The sequence below is a fragment of the Numenius arquata genome, chromosome 7 (genome assembly GCF_964106895.1).
Source record: "Numenius arquata chromosome 7, bNumArq3.hap1.1, whole genome shotgun sequence".
Lineage (NCBI taxonomy): Eukaryota > Metazoa > Chordata > Aves > Charadriiformes > Scolopacidae > Numenius > Numenius arquata.
The window spans coordinates 46842780-46863616 of record NC_133582.1 but is presented as its reverse complement, the minus strand read 5'-3'; the positions used below and the strand labels follow the sequence as shown (position 1 = coordinate 46863616).

At 40.7% G+C, this 20837-nt stretch overlaps 1 protein-coding gene across 1 annotated transcript; it reads left to right on the top strand.

Annotated features, from left to right (window-relative positions):
- The first annotated feature begins 7393 nt into the window (after nt 1–7393).
- On the top strand, nt 7394–8173 carry LRRC3B (leucine rich repeat containing 3B). The gene has a single exon (XM_074150926.1). The coding sequence runs from the start codon at nt 7394–7396 to the stop codon at nt 8171–8173; it is 780 nt and encodes a 259-aa protein (XP_074007027.1).
- The last annotated feature ends 12664 nt before the right edge of the window (nt 8174–20837 follow it).

Sequence of the window (20837 nt, the reverse complement as noted above, 5' to 3'; positions counted from 1 at the left end):
TGGAAATAGTTCTTCCCATGGATATCTTCCTTGTTTTGATTCTTCTTAAATATGCCATCTGCAGTTGTTTGAGAGTAGTAGTGGCAAATCTCTTTCTTTGGTTGAGATGAAATTGCTCTGTCCTCAGTTCTTTAGCCAACTGGACTTTTCAGGTGGGCTAATCACCTGTGAACTCCTTTAGTCTCCAGCTGTCTTGGACAGTTCTATGGCTGTCTTGTCAATAGTAATTACAAGGTAATACTTTTAGAGATAAAGTACTCCATGGCATTTTATGACAATGGCAAAAAAAAAAAAAAAGTACAAGGACATAAAATACAGTTCTTTATGGATGTGGAGAGCAAGGCAGATCTGTGTGTGTGCTGTAACAGTAGCCTTACAGGAAGAAGAGTGGGTAATTTGCTATACCTGATTTAAAGCAAAGTATTCAATATGGCAAAGCTAAGGCTGATTTTAATAGAGAATAGGAGACTAGATTTATTAATGTGCATCTTTTCTATATAACAACATAGTCAATGTCTTAAAGAAAAAAAAAAGTAATAATAATGTTCGTTTCAAAACTACAGTACATCTCAGTAATTGTCTGGAAGTCAGATAAAACAAAGATCTTTTTACAGTATTCCTTTTTAATGGATTCTTAGTTATAAAATTTTAATATTTATTCAAGGTGCAAGTTTGCTCTAAAGGATGTCTCAAAAAAGAGCCCCGTAGGAGTCTTTATTTCCTGGGCTTTTCTAATTCTGTATCAAACTTCCGCTGTTTACACACAAGAAGGCTGTTACTCTGAAGGTTAGGAGTTTACTTAAACTGGGCTTGAAAAGTTGAGCTGACTTTTTAGGGATCTCTTGAAGGCTTATTGCGTCCACAGCTGAAGCTGAGCATTTCATCTGAAGACAGCAGAGCTGCACACACGAGTACAAGCAGTTTACAGATTCGTGTGGTTTGTACATGAGGAGGACAGGAGACACCTTGATATGCGCGGTCCATCTCTGATGTGAAGGGCCAGCAGTTGCTTACAGGGATGCCTTTGGTATTACCTGAAAAAACAGTGATGTTTGTGGGGATTCTGTGATCCCAAGGAATGTGGAGTGCTGCGGTGCCATTTGGGATCTGCTTACAAATGGGGTTTTCTCCAGGTACTGTGCCTAAAGATAGTAGCAAGGTCATTGGAGTTTTCTAGCTGTACATGATCATAAGAGTGGTATGGCTGGGCAGGTGAATTCTGCGCCAGGGCCCTTTGATCCACATTCTTGGGAAGCTGGGTTGTGCACAATTTTTTCCAATTTTTCTGGAAGTTGAGAAGTGACAGACCAGACAGATTGAGTGCAATCGTGATGCAGCCAACAGGCCACCCCCTGTGGCTGATCCGTTTGCTTCTTCCTTTTGCCTCTTCCTATTCTTGCTTGCTTGTTTGAGCACATAAGCTACAACAGTAACAAGAAATTCCTCTCTAAGCATGGCAACCACATTCAGTAACCACAAATACAAACTGTGCGTGCAGATGATGAGCATTTCTAGTTAGCTGTGACCCCATTGACATTGCTGGAGTAACAGATGCAGTCTTCTACATCAGGGGATCCAGCTTTGAGGAGAAGAGAGATTATTCTAGTACCTTACATTATTGATAGGGAAAATGGAGTTGCTATTTCCTTCGTAATGAGATGTGTGCCATGCAGCTCTCTTTGCACACAACAAAAGGATGGTGTAGTTCTCAAACACCAGTGAGGACATAATTTAGCTTATGGAGTCTGCACAGATGATCATGCATGAGAGAGAAATATCTCTTGGCATAAGAGATCAGCAGTGAAAACCCCTTGTAGCCAGACTTTGTGACCCTAGAAGCCACATAAAAATCTGTAGGTGACTGATGGCCGTACTATGCCCTCAGATTTGACTCCACAAGCTTGCCTTGCTCCTGGGCCCCCTCTGCTTCTCCAAGGATCCCAGTGCTACTGCAGTTGCCCTGAGCATCACTCGTGCTTTTGGGACATGGCTGCAGTCCCTCTTCTGGGGGCACCTTGCATACTTCTGCCTTTTGTTTTTTTGCAACTCATTTTGTGCCATGGCTTTGTAGTGCCATGCAATCTCTGAACCTAACCAGGGGGGTAAAAACCCCTTGTACAGATGGGACTGTACTCTACCCCTTGACAGTGCTGTACCCTCCAGTTCTTGGGCTTGGGCTCTGATGGGGCAGATGCAGCTGACTGACCTGGTCAGTTGTCTATCAAATAGCTGTAATCAGCCCATCAGCCCCTAGAGTGGGAAGAGAAAAGAGAGAGAACACTGTGTGTTGGATAGGGGCAGGAACGTGATGGAAAGAAGCATGCCTCCTGATGGACCCTGTGCTCAAAAGGAGACCATGCTTCAGCTGCAGCTTGATGCCATAGCTCCCTCAGTCTTTTTTTCTCAGCATCCCATGACATCACATCCCAAAGAAAGAGCGTCTACAATAGAGCCTGCAATATTTATGCAATTGTTATTGCTTAGAAGAGTGCATTTGGCACAGTACCTGTGCTGGTTGACTTAGGGAACAAGAATGTTTTTTAGGATCTTATCTTTCTCCATTTTCCATTTCTGCTTGTTTGTGAATTGTAACAACAAAAATTAAAAATTCTCCCCTGTCTCTTGTTGCTGAAGAGTCCTTACAGTCTGTGATCTAGTGAAAGCCAGTGTGGTACTGACTTCAGAGAGCTGCTGCTGATTCTTCCCATCAGTGTTTGACCACAAGCAAGATGAGTGATGATGCTGTGTGTGTGAGTCTGAGGGTCTTACACTGGCATGGACCTGTGTGATCCTGTTCTACAGACTTTATTTGTGGCCCCCATTTCTGTGATTTAGGAATCATCCCATAAAGACATTTATATTAAATACATCGAGTCATGGTTTTTTCTTTATCATGTGAGATCTTGCTTGATGAATAACCATCAGGAAAAGGGTGACATTCTGATCTCTCCTCAACAGAAGTGTTTAGGAATTAACCTGAAAATGCCTTAGAATTCAGTTGAAATTCAAAGTAAAAGCATTGTGATAGTGGAGCAACTTGAACAAAGATATTTGGCTGTCACAGGTAATTTTTGTAGTGCCAGAAAGTAATCTTTGAAGCACCCTACTGAAATCTAGATACAGAATGTACAGAGAAGGCATCTGATGAAGAAGCAGGGAATAAATCTCTCTCTCCCCTCTGGAACATAAAAATTTCCAGGAAGAGTGTCATCAACAAGTGGTTCCACTGACTTCATCCTGATGGAGGTGCAAGCTGATTCTGATGGCTGAGAGTGTGGGTGGGTGTGTGACGCTGAGGAGCTGCTCACACATGTGTGGGCACTTGGGTAATAACTGAAGAGCTGCCATGTGGACTCTGAAAGTCTCTACACCATAGTAGAAACCACTTTTACCTCCCCTTGCCCTTCCCCTCTCTTTGGTTAAGTCAGACATCTTTAACTATATATATCTGTATGATTGATTCTTTTTTTATGCATCTTTTGTTGTCTTAGCATTGTTCTAAACAACAAAGTCTCAGTCTGTGTCATTTTTATACTTTTCTGTGGTAAGGTTATAGGATTTCCTATCCTCCTATATCTTGCTCTGAAGACACAATGGCATAAATTAATATTGCAAGTAGTCTTGTCATGGACTTCCCGTGTGAGTTGGCTAAGTCTGCAGGTCCTGTTTGCCAGGTGGATAGCTGGGGGCACAAATGCTTCTTTACATCACTCATGTCTTGCGGGGAGGAGTTATTAATCAAATTCCTAATTTAGTAGTATCGTATTCAGGTGCTAAGATGCAGTCTATGCACCTTGCTTGCTGGAAGGGCAAACATCTTCAAGTAGCTGACACCTGAAGCTCAGTAGAAATCTCAGTGTATTAAAAGCAAATGTGTTTCGCTTGAGGATTTCAGGATTTGTACATTTTCGTATGGTGCTGGATGTTTGTATTGAGTGAATGGTCTTGGGGGAGCATGGGAAGAGGAAAGCTTGAAAACCAGTTTAAATTGCAAGACTGTAAAGAATTCTTTTGTGTGATCTTCCCTCTGTAGTTTTATTGCCCTGAAATATTTGACTTGTATGTTAGGTTTTCTGTGTTTGTACTTGTATTTTAGAAATGTACACAAAAAGCCTTATACCTTGCTGTTACCTGTGCTTGTAGTATTGCTGTCATTTCCCTGTGCCTTCATTTACTTTTTATTTTTTCTTCTTTATTTGCAGATTTCTAATTAATTCATATACTTATTTTAATTCTCTGTCTTCCGTCCCTTTGTCTATAGTCTTTAGTGTTTCTGTCTGGTATGTATCTCTTGTTTTTATTACAACTTTGTTACCTTCTTCTTTATTTATTGTGTTCCAAGCAGAGAAAATTAGACAGATGCTCGAGAACCAAAAATCTTCCTTTTGACATTACAAATGTTCAAATCCTAGTTTTCTTTTCTCTTGTTGCGCTCACTGGGGTGCCTGTGAGTCAAGAAAGTCCTTGCTGTAAGTTTGTTGGTTAAACCCAAACCTCACATATCCCTTGGATCAGATATTCTGGTTATGGAAGTAAACAAAGCTCTGTTTCCCCTGACTGATGCTCAGTCCCACTGGGTTGCTTCCAGTTAATTTACTGAGAATTTGCTGAGCTTTGTTCTTGCTCTGCTAAGTTTTGTTGACTGGGTTGTTAATTATGGGTTTAAGCTTGTATTTGCTCTTTCTAACAACTTAAAACATTGGGAGTTTTTCTCCCTCTTTATCCATTTACTTAGTTATCTCTTTTGAAGAGGCATTGCTTCATTAAACACTTTCCTGCTTAGTCTGTAATGATCCTACTTCTTCCACTCTAAACACATTAATACATTAAAGAAAAAGAGCTTCATTTGTCTTCAGTGGGGTGAAGACGTTCCACATTGGTTTGGTGCCTGGAGCATCTTTGACACGTGATCTCTGGTGGCATAGCTGCACTATGGAAGACTCAGCAGGACCCATGGTGTAATTCCAGGTTGGCAGGGTTTTTTTTTTAGCCTGTAATGAAGCGAATATGATATTTAACTGTCACGCTCTGGTGAGAACAGTGTGATTTTTATGCTTCTACAAAATTAAGCATCTAATTCAGGTTTTCGCTTGTTCACCCCAGTCCATTCCTGAAGTAGGACTCCACTATCATTGGTGGAGAGCCACTGTATACAAGTAGTCAGTGATGAGATGCTTATTCTGTGCCGATGAGCTGGACCACTCATCTGCTTTTTTGGAGCAGCACAGTAGTGAGACATGTAAACGTGACAGGAAAAGAAAATGGGTGGCTGTGTTTCCAGGGAATGGGTGGTTCTTACGGCAGCACCCAGGAGTGCGGGAAGGAGGAGCAGATTGCCAGCTCGGAGCTGCCAGGGGGAGCAGCTGCCAGCTCCAGCTTGGCCTCCGAATGGGCTGCACATTTTAGCAAGTACTTAGCACTTTTGGGCAGGCTAGGGAAAAACAACTTCTGTAACTTGTCTCCTTCGGTAGCAGATTTCTATCTGATCTGAAGGCCGAGTACTGCAGGGACCAAAGAACCACAAGGAGGAAGGCAAAGATGCAGCCACTGCAATGGGCTCCTTTCACGTAAACCCTCTTTCTTCCACAGAGGTCCTGCAGGACTCTCTGTTGATTGTGGAGGTGCTGCCTCACCTCCATTTGCTCATTTCCGTGCTCTGCTTACTTCCCTTCTTAATGATTCACATTTCCAGGGTTAAATTCACAATTTCTCATTGCTAACATTTTCCTTTCTTTTTAATTTTAGAGTAGATTTCCTTGTTATGCAGTCCAAGTATAAACTTTCTATTTAGGTTCCCGGGCCATCTCTCTCTTGATCAATAGAAAAGTGGAAGAGTAGTGGTGATACACTACTACCCTTTGCAGTAGTTGCAGTGAATGTGCTGAGCTTTTGCCATTCCCAAGCCATGGCAGTGGAATAATCACACATAATGTACATGTTATTAACAATTTTATTATTATTTTTTTTCTGTGGGGTTATTGACATACTAAGCCTCAGCAAAAGGGTTAAATAAAACTTGAGCTATGGGATTGAAATACCGCATGACACATCTGATCCATATTACTGTGATGTGCCAGAAACTGCAGTTAGTATGTGAGTTCTGCAGGCAAAAATGATTTCAATGCAGTTTCTTCTTTTTCCTGTATGCCCTCCCTGCAGGGGAGTACACTGTAGGTTCGGGGAAAAAAAATCATTTATATGTAAATACAACCTGAAGGCTGCAAGTATCCAAACTGCTACAAAGACAGAGGGCTTATACATAAACAAATATAGACCTGTTGTGGTTAGAAAATTCATAGTTTACCGTAATAGGGGAAAAAATAAATGAGGTTGTCTTCAAAGCCTTATAGGTCAGCATTTCAGACTTCTGTATTTGTGCTCCAATTAAAGGAGAAAATGGAAATGCTTCTGGATATTTACTATTCTTAAGCCAACTTGAGAGGGGAGAAGCAGAAACAATATTTTTCATATGTTCTATTAGCAAATTACATGCCATGAATGTGATTTTTTTTTTTTTTGTTTGGCTCGTATGTAGGTTTGTGTGAGGGTTTTTTTGGTTTGGGGGGTGTTTGAGGTTTTTGGCAATTGTTACATTTCTTTCTTTTTCTCTATGGTAAATGAAAAGAAAATTTTCAAGAAAACTGGAAGTAGAAATAATTTCTGTGTGTCTCACAAAATGCTCAGAGGTACAGGAGTGGTGTCTTGCAGCAGCATTTGGTTTACTTCGTTATTGTTTCTTGATATAGTGAAAATATTTCCTTGTTAAAGTACTTTGATTTGGACTTAAAATAGCATAAATTATTTTCAGATGAGTTCACATAAACCACCACAAATTCCTCACTTACCTGTCACTGTTGCTGGAAATCCAGCTTTTAGCTCCTATTAATGCATCTTCTACTTTATCAAGGGAAAATTTAATTTAGTTTTATAGCTTTTTAGAAAAGTCTGATAAAAACAAACCAGTGCCGCCTCTGATAAGTATTAAAGCCCAAACCTGTGCAATTTATAGTAAGTGTAGTCTATCCTCTTAAAAATGTACTGGGGATTTATGTACTAAACTCGGATTAATGCTAATAGAAGTTACCTAAAGAAATCCTTTGTGCACCGATAGGATAATAGATCATTTATTTAGTGTTGCATTTCAAGTCCACTTTTTTTTTTTTTTTAATGAAGACAAAATTGGTATTAGAGTTTATCGTATAAGGAATTTGTTTTCCTTCCTCTCTGTAGGTGTGCTTTTAAGAAGACTATTGACCATGAGGAAGCCCGCATGTTAGTCAGTTTTTACTAATCCCACTGAAGAAAATGAAGCCCCGTTTCAGCTTTGCGGATCCTTTTCCCACCACTGTTGGCTGAACAAGAGATGGGCGTGTGATTATGCTGACACCCCAGCATGCATTTGGTAGACCTGTGGTTAACTCGTTCCCTCTCCATGTGTCTGCTCTTACAAAGTTTTGTCCTCATGATACTGTGCTTTCATTCTGCCAGTATGTGCCCGAAAGGCTGCCTCTGTTCTCACTCCGGAGGTCTGAACGTCAGCTGTAGCAATGCGAACCTCAAGGAAATACCCAGAGATCTTCCTCCAGAAACAGTCTTACTTTATTTGGACTCCAATCAGATAACGTCGATCCCCAATGAAATTTTTAAGGACTTGCACCAACTGAGAGTCCTCAATTTATCAAAAAATGGGATTGAGTTTATAGATGAACATGCCTTTAAAGGGGTGGCAGAAACCTTGCAGACTCTGGATTTGTCCGACAACCGGATTCAAAGCGTGCACAAAAACGCTTTCAACAACTTGAAGGCCAGAGCCAGAATTGCAAACAATCCCTGGCACTGTGACTGCACGCTGCAGCAGGTGTTGAGGAGCATGGCCTCCAACCACGAGACGGCCAACAACGTCATCTGCAAGACCTCTGTGCTGGATGAACATGCAGGGAGACCGTTCCTCAATGCTGCCAACGATGCTGACCTCTGCAACCTTCCTAAAAAGACTACCGATTACGCAATGCTGGTCACCATGTTTGGCTGGTTCACCATGGTGATCTCATATGTGGTTTATTACGTCCGGCAAAATCAGGAGGATGCAAGGAGGCACCTTGAGTACTTGAAATCCCTGCCAAGCAGGCAAAAGAAACCAGATGAAGCCGATGACATTAGCACTGTGGTATAGTATTCTGAATACAATGACTGCCTTTGTGATGGAAACTAGATTTGGATGACACTAAAACCAGAGGTTTACTTCTAACGTTCATTGTAAACATTAAGACTTCTGGGGTGTTTCTTCTGTTTAACTGAATTACGCCACTGTTGAGCTTTCTAACAGAAAGTTTTGTCCGGGTGGTATACTTTAATTATTTCTCTGGTGGTATCCTAAAGCAAGTGAATTAATATGTATACATTAGTTTAGACCCATTCCACTATTTAATAATGAAATTTATTTTTTTAATTTAAAAACCAAATAAAAGCTTAAATTTGAACCATGTAAACCAGAGTAGTTTATTGATCAGAAACACTGGGGAGGAGCCAGCATGAAGGAGCTCCATTGCAGGACATGGAAGGGAGAGGTAAGTGGTCAAACGCGGAGGGTTTTCATCTTACACTCAATTACTGACTCCCATGATCTTCGGGCAGGTGTCCCCAGCACTGGGGAGGACAGCAAGAAGGCAAGAGCAACTTAGTATACCATTCAAACTAGAGTACCACAGTGATGATTTAAAAAAAAAAAAAAAAGGCAAAAAAAGTTAAATAAAATTAATCTTTTTAATCTATATATTAGTTTGTAACTAAAAGTGGCAATATTTTTTTAGGGTGCAGCCTTTTTAAAAAAGCTGAATAAAATAAGTGAGTATCTAGGCTGGGCATATTTTATTGTGTATTAGAAAATATTTTTATGCGATTTTATGGATAAATGCTTAGGAAAATACAAAGCCCATGCAGTTAAACTCAGCCTTGGATATGAAATAGATATTTTAAAGCTCTGCTGTCTTGAAAAACATGATTGTTTTCTCTTTTCATAGATAAAGTTTTCGAAGGAAACAAATTCACAAGAATGTATTCTTCTTGTCCTTTATTACCATAATAAAATGATACCTGTCTCTGGGTCCCTATAGATCCAGTCTAACTGACATTGGAATATGGATTTCAGAAGGGCGGATTAAAAAAATGTATAAAATGCTGCTTTGCAGAAACAAATGTTGAAGGACAGCCTTAAAAAAATTTTAAAAACTCCAGACTCATATCTTTCATTATTTCTGTACAGTTGTACTCTATCCATTGTGTTGTATCACAGTTGTATCTATCCATTATTTCTACTACAGTTGTACTCTCTTATATTTTAGAGGGCACAAGCTTGTTTATCTTACTTCTTTCAGAACATTGTTCAAAGAATATCTAAAATTTGTTTCAAAGCAGGTGAGAGAACAGGAAAAAAATATTTTTTTTAAAAATGTGCATAGACTCAAATTTTGATGTCATCTTTGTGGGTTGAGTCCTGCCTTAGTACCTGTTCTTGTGACCGACTTAGATATTTGCATTGTTTTATCTTGGTGAACAGGTTTTGGCATATTAAGAGAATGTTAATATTCTTAAAGGGCACAGTCTGTCCAAAAAATACCTGGTGTCTGATATTTCTGCCTCCCCCCTGTCCTCTCCCACTAAGTAAAAATTGTATTTTCTAAGGAGAGGAGGCTGTTGATTACAGATCCTGCTTAGTTTGTGTTTTATACCTTCCTTTTTTCAAGCTCTACCTTGCTTCACCAGCATCACCAATGTGCCACCCCCAGCTCCCTGAGCTCTGCGTGGCCTCCTGCAGGAGCCAAAAACACTGGGGCTAAATACACACATGAATCTGAAGAAAGCAGATAAAATGTTGTATTGTACTGCCAATATAACAAACCCAATTGAATGCGATGTGTAGTGCGTCTCTGTAAGCTGAGCCAAGTTCATTCCTGATACTATTCTCCTAATTTCCCTAAAATCTCCTTAAGGGTAAAATTTGTCTGGTTTCTGTTGCTGTGTTCCCCAAGTGATATTTGGGATCCCAGCTAGTATGCTACTTTTGAAAAAGCAGGGAAGACTAACTAAAATAAGGGACTGAGCTGGAGATACTAACTTAATCAAGAATTCAGTGCTGTTTATTCACAACTGAATGCAGGAATTTTCCACAAAATTTGGGCAAAAATATTTGAACAGCAACATTTACAAAAATCTGGACAGTCTTAAAACACTTAAAAGCACTTGTAGGTTTTTAAAATTTGCTTTCAAGCAGTGTTGGATTGTTGATTTTTTTAAAATAAAAAATCTCTCCCCAAAACTGACTGACAAAACTATAAATAATTTATCTTTATTTTTTTCCACTTTATTACTTGATCCATAAGACTGGTTCTGGAGCTGGTACAGTTTTGCCGCAGCTGAGATTCTGACTCTACATGTTCAAATCCTGACCAAAAACAGTTTAAACCAAGTCAAGCAGTATTCTGTAGAAAGGCTCTGGACAGATGGTTTCATATCAGTTCTCCAGGTCTACTGATTTTCTTCAATTGATTCCCTATCAAACATCTCTCCTCACAAAACTTATCCTTTCTTCTTTTAAAGCCAGTACAGAAATCTCCATTTAAAATCTGAGAATCAAGGCAATGCTCTGATAACCAATAGATGCAAACTCATCAAGCTGAATTTAGCTGACGAAGAAAATGAATTAAATCACTGTTCCTCAGCTACATGGACTTGACAGTGCTAGTAGTCCTGACAACTCAAATATTTGAGCTACATCTCTTTGTTTCATTGAAAAGAAACAGAAAAAGATAAAGACCTTTAGCATATGAAGACATTTGTTTTTATCACGTTTACTGCACACCTTTCTGTCCAAAGCTACTGTCTATAGAAAAGCCTACGTGCTGCCCTTTGAAGTCAACAGTGCAGACTTCTTGAACTTTGAATGCATAATACTTCAATGAGTTATTTTATTTACCCAAACGGTTTTGCTAAAAAAATTACTAATTTAGTATATTTTTAGCTGTAATACCTTAGTATATAAATACAATGAAATGAAATAGTTTTTTCCATATTCACAGGAGATAGTATATGACAGAAAATGAAGAGTGAAATGCATAGCACAACAGTTCTTAGGTGTTTTTTTTCCTTCATTAAGATGCTTCAGGAAAAGTAGGACTAGGGCTCAATAGATTAAACATGATTCATTGCACTACCCTGATTTTTGTAAGAAAATGTCCTAGTTTTTGTTTCTAAAGGGTAAAAGATAACATATTTTTTTCTTAAAACTAATGCTGATAATTGTCTGCTAATTTTCTAGTGGTGCTGTGCTCTTTGGGTAAGAGATATGATTGTGCATTTGGGCTGTCTGTATTTAGGCTCATGCTTTCTACTTTTTCTGTTCTCAGTTTTGTACAGAATTAGATACAGATATCTTCACCATTAATGTACATTATGTTTTTAAGTCTTCAGTAGCAAGATTTTACACCACAATTGCCATAAGAAGGACATGGACCTGTTGGAACAGGTCCAGAGGAGGGCCACGAACATGATCAGAGGTCTGGAGCACCTCTGCTATGAGGACAGGCTGAGAGAGTTGGGGTTGTTCAGCCTGGAGAAGAGAAGGCTTCGGGGAGACCTTATAGCAGCCTTCCAGTACCTAAAGGGGGCCTACAGGAGAGATGGGGTGGGACTCTATCAGGGAATGGAGTGATAGGATGAGAGGTAACAGTTTTAAACTGAAAGAGGGGAGATTTAGATTAGATAGTAGGAAGAAATTCTTTACTGTGAGGGTGGTGAGAAGTTGTGGATGTCCCATCCCTGGAAGTGTTCAAGGCCGGGCTGGCTGGGGCTTTGACCAACCTGGTCTGGTGGGAGGTGTCCCTGCCCATTACCGGGGGATTGGAACTAGATGATCTTTAAGGTCTCTTCCACCTCTAACCATTCCGTGATCTATGATTTTATAACTTTGAGAAGCTGAGTACGAACAGAAAGTGTGGTGCTGCAGGTTCTGGTCTTCCCATGGAGGAAAGAGGAGAATCCTGCTTTACCAAAGAGATGCCATGCAGAAAATTCACAAGTTTTTTTTTTTAGTTTGAAAGAGGCAAATTGTAAGCATTAGGAAGCAAGCAAAAAACCAGAAAATAAGGAGCAGCTGAAGGCTAAAATGCTTGAAGACATCATGGAGTCTTGCCGCAGTTTAGATGTGCAGTGAGGTCCTGGAGTGAATCTAAATCAATTTTTAAAAGGGTGTCCCTCTACTCCCACACCTGGAAAAAAGCTAGTATTGCTAAACAAGAGTAAATGAGATTTCAGGAGTCTTTATATTGTAGGAGTGAAATCTCAAGAATGAAAATAGAAGAGGGTGTAAATTCTGGTGGGGTTAGATGTAAAGCCATAGCATGGCCAAAACAAATGGGAACCTTTTTTTCTAAGCAAATCATAAGCAGGAATCCCATCCTAGCAAGGGCCAACAGCTAATTAGGTACTAAGGGAGCACTGTGGATAGATTGGGCAAAGGTTCTGGAAGAAACTAGGCTAGCATGTGAGAAGGGGAAAAATCATCCTACAAATTAGTTACTTGTTAAAAGACAAGGAACAAGTGTCAGAAGAAATTGTCCGTTTTCTTGAAGGAGGATGGTTACTGACGTTTCTGAGAAGGTGTCCCAAAGATCTTAAAATGGGACCAATGCTGTGGAATGTACTTCTGAGTGATCTGAAAAAGGGAGTTAATAATGAACTGATAAGAACTGATAACATTTGTGGATGATAAACAGTTATTGAGGGCAGGCCAACCTACAGCTAGCTGTGAAGAAATACAGAAGGTTCTCACATTTTTTAAGTTAGCAGATGATAAAATGATGGTTGGATTTGGTGTGAATAATTGCAGAGTACTGCAGATGGTGCATCCTTAGCTATGAACACAAGGATATTCTCTAAATTGGCTATAATCAAATGGAAAAAACATCTTGGAGGCACAGTGGGAAGCTCTTTGATGACAAACACCAGACATTACCCAGAGGGAAATAGACAGCCAAACAGGGTGGTGGAACGGCATGGTAAACCACTGAATAAAATCTGTGGTGAACCCACATCTGGAATGTTACATTTAGTTCAGGTTCTCTTCGTCTCCAAACTACAGAAGATGTAGAGAAAGGCAATAAGATAATCTAGGATATGAAGTTGTTTCCATAGGAGAAGACATCAAACATCCCCAAGCATGGATATGAGGTGCCAGAAGAAGACACGGTAAAACCTAGAGTAGAACACAAAAGGTAACTTGAGAAAGACTGATCTCTGTTTCTTAGAACAGAAAATAGAGCAATTCTGATTCAAGAATACCATGCAGGAGGTGTTGGGTTGGGTTTTTTTAATATTTTTTCTTAGAGAGCATACATTTAAATGGTAAAGTACAGGATACTGTAGAGAAGAAAACACATATTCAAAGGTAGGACTCCACAAATTCATGCAAATCAAGGTTGCCAGAGGTTATTTAACACTGCTAACATTGATGTAGGCACAATTGTCAGGAAGGAAAGCCCCTGCTCATCCCCAGAAGCAGGGATGATTTCCCTAGGAAAGGGTCACAATCCTGTGCTTCTCTTATTATCTCTGAGGTGCTGCTGTGAGTGTTTCTTGAAGAAGGGAAGGTGAACTTGATTTTATGGCATTTAATGCTGTCATGCATCTGGTGAGATGCAAATCTTGCTGCCCTGCCCTCCTTGTGAGGCAGGAAGGGGCATTTGTTGTGCAGAAAAGGAGGTCTCACGTGCATGGAGTTGGAATGAAGCCCAGGAAAAGCAAAATCATATTTAACTGTTGATGTCTCCTCGCTGTGAATTGCAGCGCTAACTGCTGGGCAGGGTTTGGCGCTCTGTGCTGGGTTAAGCCAAGACTGTGTTAACTAAAGGAGTGACAGCTTTTCACTGGGGACCTGCGGGGATGTTATTCAGAGATCTTTCCTGACACATCGAGGTGCTTTGATACTACTCTTACAGCTCACCTTGGGCTCCATCTAAAAGAGATGGGGATTTCCCTATAGGTTCTTCATTAAAACAAGGCTAAAGCCTTGTTTTTCACAAAGTCCCTTCGGCATTATCTGTTTCTTCAAGTGAAAACTGGTGTGATGATTTAATGAAAGTATGAGTACTCACAGTGTCCCGTATGACGAGTGAATACCCTCATCTTTGGTTTGCCAGTTTAGGTTTGCCAGACTCAGTTAATTTGAGGAGTGAAGCCAACCAACAAGCATTAAAAACAGAGTGTACATGCTGAACCATGGCAATATACGAAGTAGGTGTTTTTTGCATGCCAATACATAAATGAGTATGCATGTGTGCAGAGCATCCTTACATCTCTCAAATTCACTTGTATTTCCATGCAGTTAGTTGTGTGCATGGGTGTGTCAGATGTGTACACACACATGCACGCGGATCTTGGATGCTTTCATTTCCCCTACTTAATTATGAAACAGGTTGCTTTGTTGACATGATTCACGCCGCGTCTGAGCCAAGTACACCTCCATCCTCAGCCTTTCACAATGCCCTCCCGGTCCCAGCACGAGCTGCACATGATGTGAAAGAAAACAGGGTGACTGGCACAGCTCATCCTCTCTCTCTTCCTCAAATCCTTAGTCAAATCCATTGGTTACCATATAAAGCTGTTACAGACCTTTGTAAACAACCTTTTGTTTTCCTTCCCGCTCACAGAAAGACATACGATTTTCTAGAAAGAAAAATGGTTAGATGGATGATGTAATGCCTTTTAGCTCTTAAGAAACAGTCCTGTTTGTAAAAACCGGAGCATGCAAATGTGGCAAGTGTCCCTGGATCTGTTCTTCTCTCTGCACTTGTTAATGAGTAGGTTCTTGGCATTACAGTGTGTTTGGCTGTGTTTTTCTCCTAGGAGATAGTTATGCCGCATGGAGGAGATTTCTTGAGATGGTTGTGAGTCCGAATACAGCTGCTAAATCCAACAAAAGCTCTAGAATGAAAAATGAGATGGTTTTAAGCTTTCCCTACTGCAGGGGAACTTGAGAAGCAGTTAAGTATCTGGGAATTCAAACATCTGTATTGTTCTTAATGCTGCTGTGGGGTTTCAAACGTACATTGTGAGGATCCTGCTGGTTTGGTGGGGCAGTCTGCAAGCGGATTTCATAAAGACGCAACAATCTCCAAAGCCTGTTAGTGGCAGATTAAACTGGGCATTGGGCGGGGGGGGGAGAGAAAAAAAAACAAACAAAAGAAGTCTATATGTTGAACAGTCTGTTTAGATATCTCTATCCTTCACAATTATTAGTCTCTGCTTCATAATCAAAGAGTTTATGATCACTAGACTTTTTCATAGCTCCATCTTAATTTGGTAAAATAGGTCGTTATAAACACATCTACCCTAACACTGGTAGTATCTGACCCGACAGTAGTAGTATTTAAAAGCCGATTGAAGTTTAACATATTAGTTAAACCTCTTCTGCAATGAAGTTTGTTTGTATGCTTGTGTGCATATCTACAAACAAATAATTAGGTATATATTAAAAATTTTGCTTACATAGGTGTGACTATAAGACCATGCTCATTCAGATATGCTCTGACAGTTTTAAATATACAAAAACAAGGAAAAATTGGAAAGGAAAAACAAACTCCAGAATTTTCAGGTCCTCTTCGTAAATCAAAGCTGGACAAAAAGGAGGAAAAAAAGCAAGCCCTAGCACAACCTATTCTTGTTTCTTCCTTTGAGGATTAGCTTTGTGATCAACACTGCATTTCATGGTTTACCAATTTTTTTATTTCTGTGCCTAAGCCAGATTAACATTCACTTTCAGCAAAGTCTCTTATAAATGGAGTTCTCGGCAACAGAGAATACTGAGGCATATCAAGTTGCCTGAAAAAAAACTGTGACTGCAACAAATAAGCTCTCTAGACAGTATTTCTATACCCTGTTAATTAAATTTAGCAGTGAAGGAAAAGAGTTGTTGAATTAAGATAATGCTAGAGAGTTTTCAGGTTCTCAAGTAGAAGCTGGCTTTTATTTTCTTAATGTGGCTGTATACGGGACAACCAACACACCTTTTTGCTGCCTGTTTCAGAAGCTTTGCGTCGGGTTGGTATTGCAGAATACCAACCCTTATCTCTTTCTTTGTGCAGTCACTAAGGATAAGAGCTTTGGGAAATGCTGTACCTGGGAAATGCCACCCTGAGAGCAGTTTGCTCAGAGTCCCCCCTCAGCAACAGTAACAGCCGTGTTATTTTAGGCCATGTGTAAAAGGAGGGAAGCTGCTGCTTGGAAAACATCTGTGAACCCTCTTGAATTGGCTTGGTTACCACTTGTCGCAGATACACCACAGCTCAGGATCCCAGACAGCTTGTCCCTTAAAAACACAGGGTGTGCTTATTTATTATGTCTTTTTCTGACTGGGCATCCTGACATGTTGATGAAGCTGAATTATCTGGGTAAGCCAATTTCATGGCTACTCTTCTACAGAATGACACAAGTTACTTCAAAAGTAAGTACTCTCCAGTACTAGAAATTGAAAATACCACCATAACCAGTTTGATTTTTCAAGAAGGGGGTGTATAACAACATTGCAGCTATAATAAAAACATTAGAATTTTTTCTCCTCTTTTGTTATTTAATATTACCTTTGCAGTTGAATGACCTTTATAGTTCTTCATATTGAATCTTCAGCAAGCTTGTTTTCACTTATCAAAAATTATTTCCTATTGCTGTGAATGGTAGACCTCGCTGGGAAAATGTACACGGATGGGCATAGGTTTTATCTTTTCTCATGTTTTTTACAAGACTTGTGAACTGATTAATATATTAGGTTTTTTTTTACAAAGAAAATTAGATATGATGTGTATACATAAGGTTTTTTTAAAAATGCCTGATCAATAAATGAACAAAGTGGAATTTACTGTATTTTATTCTGATGTTCTGAAGTAGAAAAAGACAGACTATCTGTTTGGAAGGGCTGGGTAATGTATAAAGGTATTCTTTCAAAAGACAAGCTCTGCAGTACCTTGAAATGTTTATTTCTCTTTCAAAACTGCAGCAACCCTGAAACTGTAGTTGAAAGCATCATACTAGATGCAAATTGTAATGCTGAAAAGAATTAATTTTTAGATAATAAAAGAAAATCAATCTCTATCTTGGGTTCTCACATTGTGATGTACCAAAATTCCTGACTGAACTTGAATTTGTGCTTTCTTTTTTAGCAGACTTCCTTCCCAAATCCAGGAATGCTCTTTGGGCTGTATGTGAAACGCAAGTTTTGCTGTTGCCATGGGATCAGCGTTTCTGCGATAAATGTCTTATTGATACAGGGTGAACTGACTGACTGTTCTGGCAATTGCTTTTGTTCTGAAGGGGTTAATGTGGGTTTAACCTCTAAATAATAGCATCTCAGTTCTGCAGTGGTGCACTCTCAGACTTCTGGAGTGGCAACGAGGAGGAACTAGCCTTTTCTTATATTCCAAACAGCAATGACAGTTGTCTTAACTTTCTGTTCTTTATACAATAAAAGACAGATGGTGTCTTTTTGTATTTGGCTGAACATAGACCTCTCTGGAATCTGTAAACGTGTGTGTACAATTGCACGCTTCTTCAGTGTGAAAAAAAAATAGTACTTAAGTGCATTGACTGCATGTTATTAGTTTCCAGTAATGGGTTACTGTTCCATCAGCATCACCCAAAAAGTTACGTTATAGCAAAATTGCTGGAGTCAGCAGGCTTCTGAAAAATAACGACCATTATTGTTTAAATGCTTGTATTCCAGTATTTTTCCACAATTACCGCTGTTCTGCACCATTGTGTCCTCTGTGAGCACCACCGTGGAGGTGAGCAGAAAGTTGTCTTGGAGCAAACAAGCTCTAAATTTTCAGTCTCTCCTGAGGGGGTGGAGGAAAGGTCTTTCATTGAAACTACCTCAATTAAAAGCATGACAGTACATAATTGTGGACCTGAGGAGACCTGACATACATTTCCTGCCTGGCCCCTGACTGCCTGAGTAAACAGATGCTGTACTTATTACAGAGAACAAATGGTTTGGGCTGAGAACGGTGAGTCATTCAGAGCTGAGCTGCTTTTCCTGAAAACCCATAGAAATTCAATGATTAAATAGGCTTTGCATTTGGAAAATCCTGCAGGCAAGTCTTTAATCAGTGTTGAAATGCTTTTCCTTCTGACGCCAGTAGATTTGTTTTGACACAGCATGGCAATGACTATAGGTATGGCAGCCACTTTCAGCTGGTAGAGGCGTGTGGGTGAGAACTGCTCTTGTTACATGAGCACAGTATTGGGTGTCTGACAAGTGTGCTGCTTCTGCTGCAGGTGTTGGACTGAGCACAATGGAGAACTAACTCTTCAGTACAAACTGAGAAGATGCTGGTGAAAGGCGCTGCATGGTCTGCCTAAAGATTTGGAGAGTGAGCAGATGGCATCCCTCACTGCAGGCCTGATGAAGCCATTTCTGATGAACTTGGTTTGAAACTCCAGTTCTCATCGCTTGTGGAAAACCACATCGGTTCACAGCACATGGACTTCAGCTGTCTCAGCCTCCTGTCCCCATGCCTGTGTGTGCACTTGCATGGGTGCAGTAACATTCGACTCCACTACATCTTGCTGGTAGGAGACCAGGGATTTATATGCTGGACACCGTGGGTTAGAGTGCATACAAATGGTGGGCTTGGGCGGCAGCAGTATCCCTGGGAAGCTATCCACAGGCTTGTTGGAAGGTGTGCGGAAGAGGGTCAGAGGGTGTTTGCCATGATCACGTGCTATTCCAGTAATGATATAAAAGGTTCGTGATTATTTTTTCTTCTGTTCTCTTGCTGGCCTAATACTGGAACCTCTTCTGTACAAATGAAGGCACAGTAATTAAATCATTACTTATCACTGCCATAATGCAGGAGCACTTAATTACTGCATGTTATATGTCACGTCAGAGCCTGCCAGGATGCTTTTGTCTGAGGCCACTTCCCCAGGGCAAGGAGTCAGCTAAGTTCTCGGTGCATGCCTGCCCGACCACGGGGTGCCTGCCTCTGAGCAAAACACCTTGTTCACCTGACAGCAACACTTGGGGCTCTCCATGTCCTTCAGTGGCAGCGAGGCAGGGCAACGGCTGGTGGGAATCCGCTCCTTGTGCTCCCAGGGAGGAAGGAATAGCTGGAGTAGATGAAGGAACCTCTGATTTGAAGCAAGAGATTACAGGAATGCCTAGAAAAGCCAGTAAAACCCAGAAACCTGGTAGTCTCTTTATGGGAGAAACCCTGAATTCTCTGCAGAGAGGGAAGGAAAGGGTGGGAGAGGCTGAGGTAAGATGACTACCTGGGCTCTGTGTGGGAATATTCATTCATTTGGGAAGCTGCTGGGGAAGCAGAAGGGAATGTAGAGGAATTTCCCCCATTCAGTCACCCCAACCCTTGCTGACAACATGACTTGTTTTCTACCTTCCATAACACCATTGCCACTGCTCCCTGCTGCAGAAAGGCCATTTGGGAGCAAGGCTGAGCTGGGAGAGAGGGTGTTAGGATGCTCATTCTCCTGATGAGGAGATCAGTTGCCTAGCCGCACCTGGCCTGTCCAGACCACTTCTCCCTTGCCACCTGCAGCCTCTGAGACCTTCTTGGAATGGAGACCTGGGTTGGTAGGAGGCATCCCACCACTGGCCCTGCTCCTGTTGCAAGGCTGATTCCCAACAAGTGGGATGGGAGAGGCAAGGTGCCAACTGCTGCAGTGACTGCTGAGTTGATCAGCTGCTGCTACGTTGCCACCCCAGCATCTCGCCTGATGCTTGACACTTTCTTGCCCGGCCCTCATCAACTCTGAAGAGGACATATATTTTTCTTTTCAGGCAGTGAATTGTAAATAATGTCCATGCTCTGCTCTCTCATAGAAGGGCGTTTAAACCAGCTGTACATGTCTTTCAAAATGCAGAGAAGATGTAGTGAAGAAGGGAGCAGGCTATATAAATCAAGTCATCCCTTGCATGCTTCTCCCTGGTTTGTCTATCTTTTTTTAAATTCATAAGCTGGGAGACCACCTACTCTGCTGTAATGCCTTCCTGGGTGAAATCCAAAAGTGTTGAGGGTCAGATCCTTACCTGCAGTAGTTTAATGTAATGCTATTAAAATCAAAGGAGCTGTTCTCATTTATCACAGTGAAGGTCCTCTTGCAGAAAGCATTTTTAACTGCCAGCATCCTCACTGAGCATGAGGAAAAGAAACCTATGGTAATTTGGGGGGAATATTTAGCCCATCTAGTTTAAAGGTGCTGCTTGTTCCTATTTCAGTTGTGCCTAGGGATTCCTACCAGAGAAAAAGATACTGATACAAGGGTTTGAGTTGGCACAAGTATATTTCAGCATTGACTTAAGCTGACAGGGCTAAGTAGATCAAGAAGAATAGCACTCAGATGATGAGAGCTTCAAGGCTTTGTAGATAACAAAGAGAATCTAATTTTAATTATGATCTTCAGTGAATTTTGAAAAGGTCATATTCTTTCATCGGTGCGTAGAAGGACAAGGAGCATCTACATGAACTCCTCTCCCACCTTAAAGGTAGCAGCACTCCTGGCTCTTAGCCCAAAGCCTGGGAAGGCAAATATAACTTTGTTTTTTCCTTAGAATCATCTGGTACAATATTAAAATGTTACTGCTGCACTGCAATGACAATAAAGCAGGGCTAAGAAAGAGCAGTTATAATCTAACTACAAAGTACCAGGGACAGGTGAAGACTTGAGTCTCTACACCTTCTTCTTGTGAGAGCATGCCAGTATACCACAAAGACATGGAGGCAGGAGAAACAAGAAGACTGTGAGTGTTCAGAAGGGCCTATAAAGACCATGTT

Bases quoted from the DNA above. Each gene is read 5' to 3' on its own strand.
- LRRC3B (XM_074150926.1), top strand. From the start codon at position 7,394: ATGCATTTGGTAGACCTGTGGTTAACTCGTTCCCTCTCCATGTGTCTG.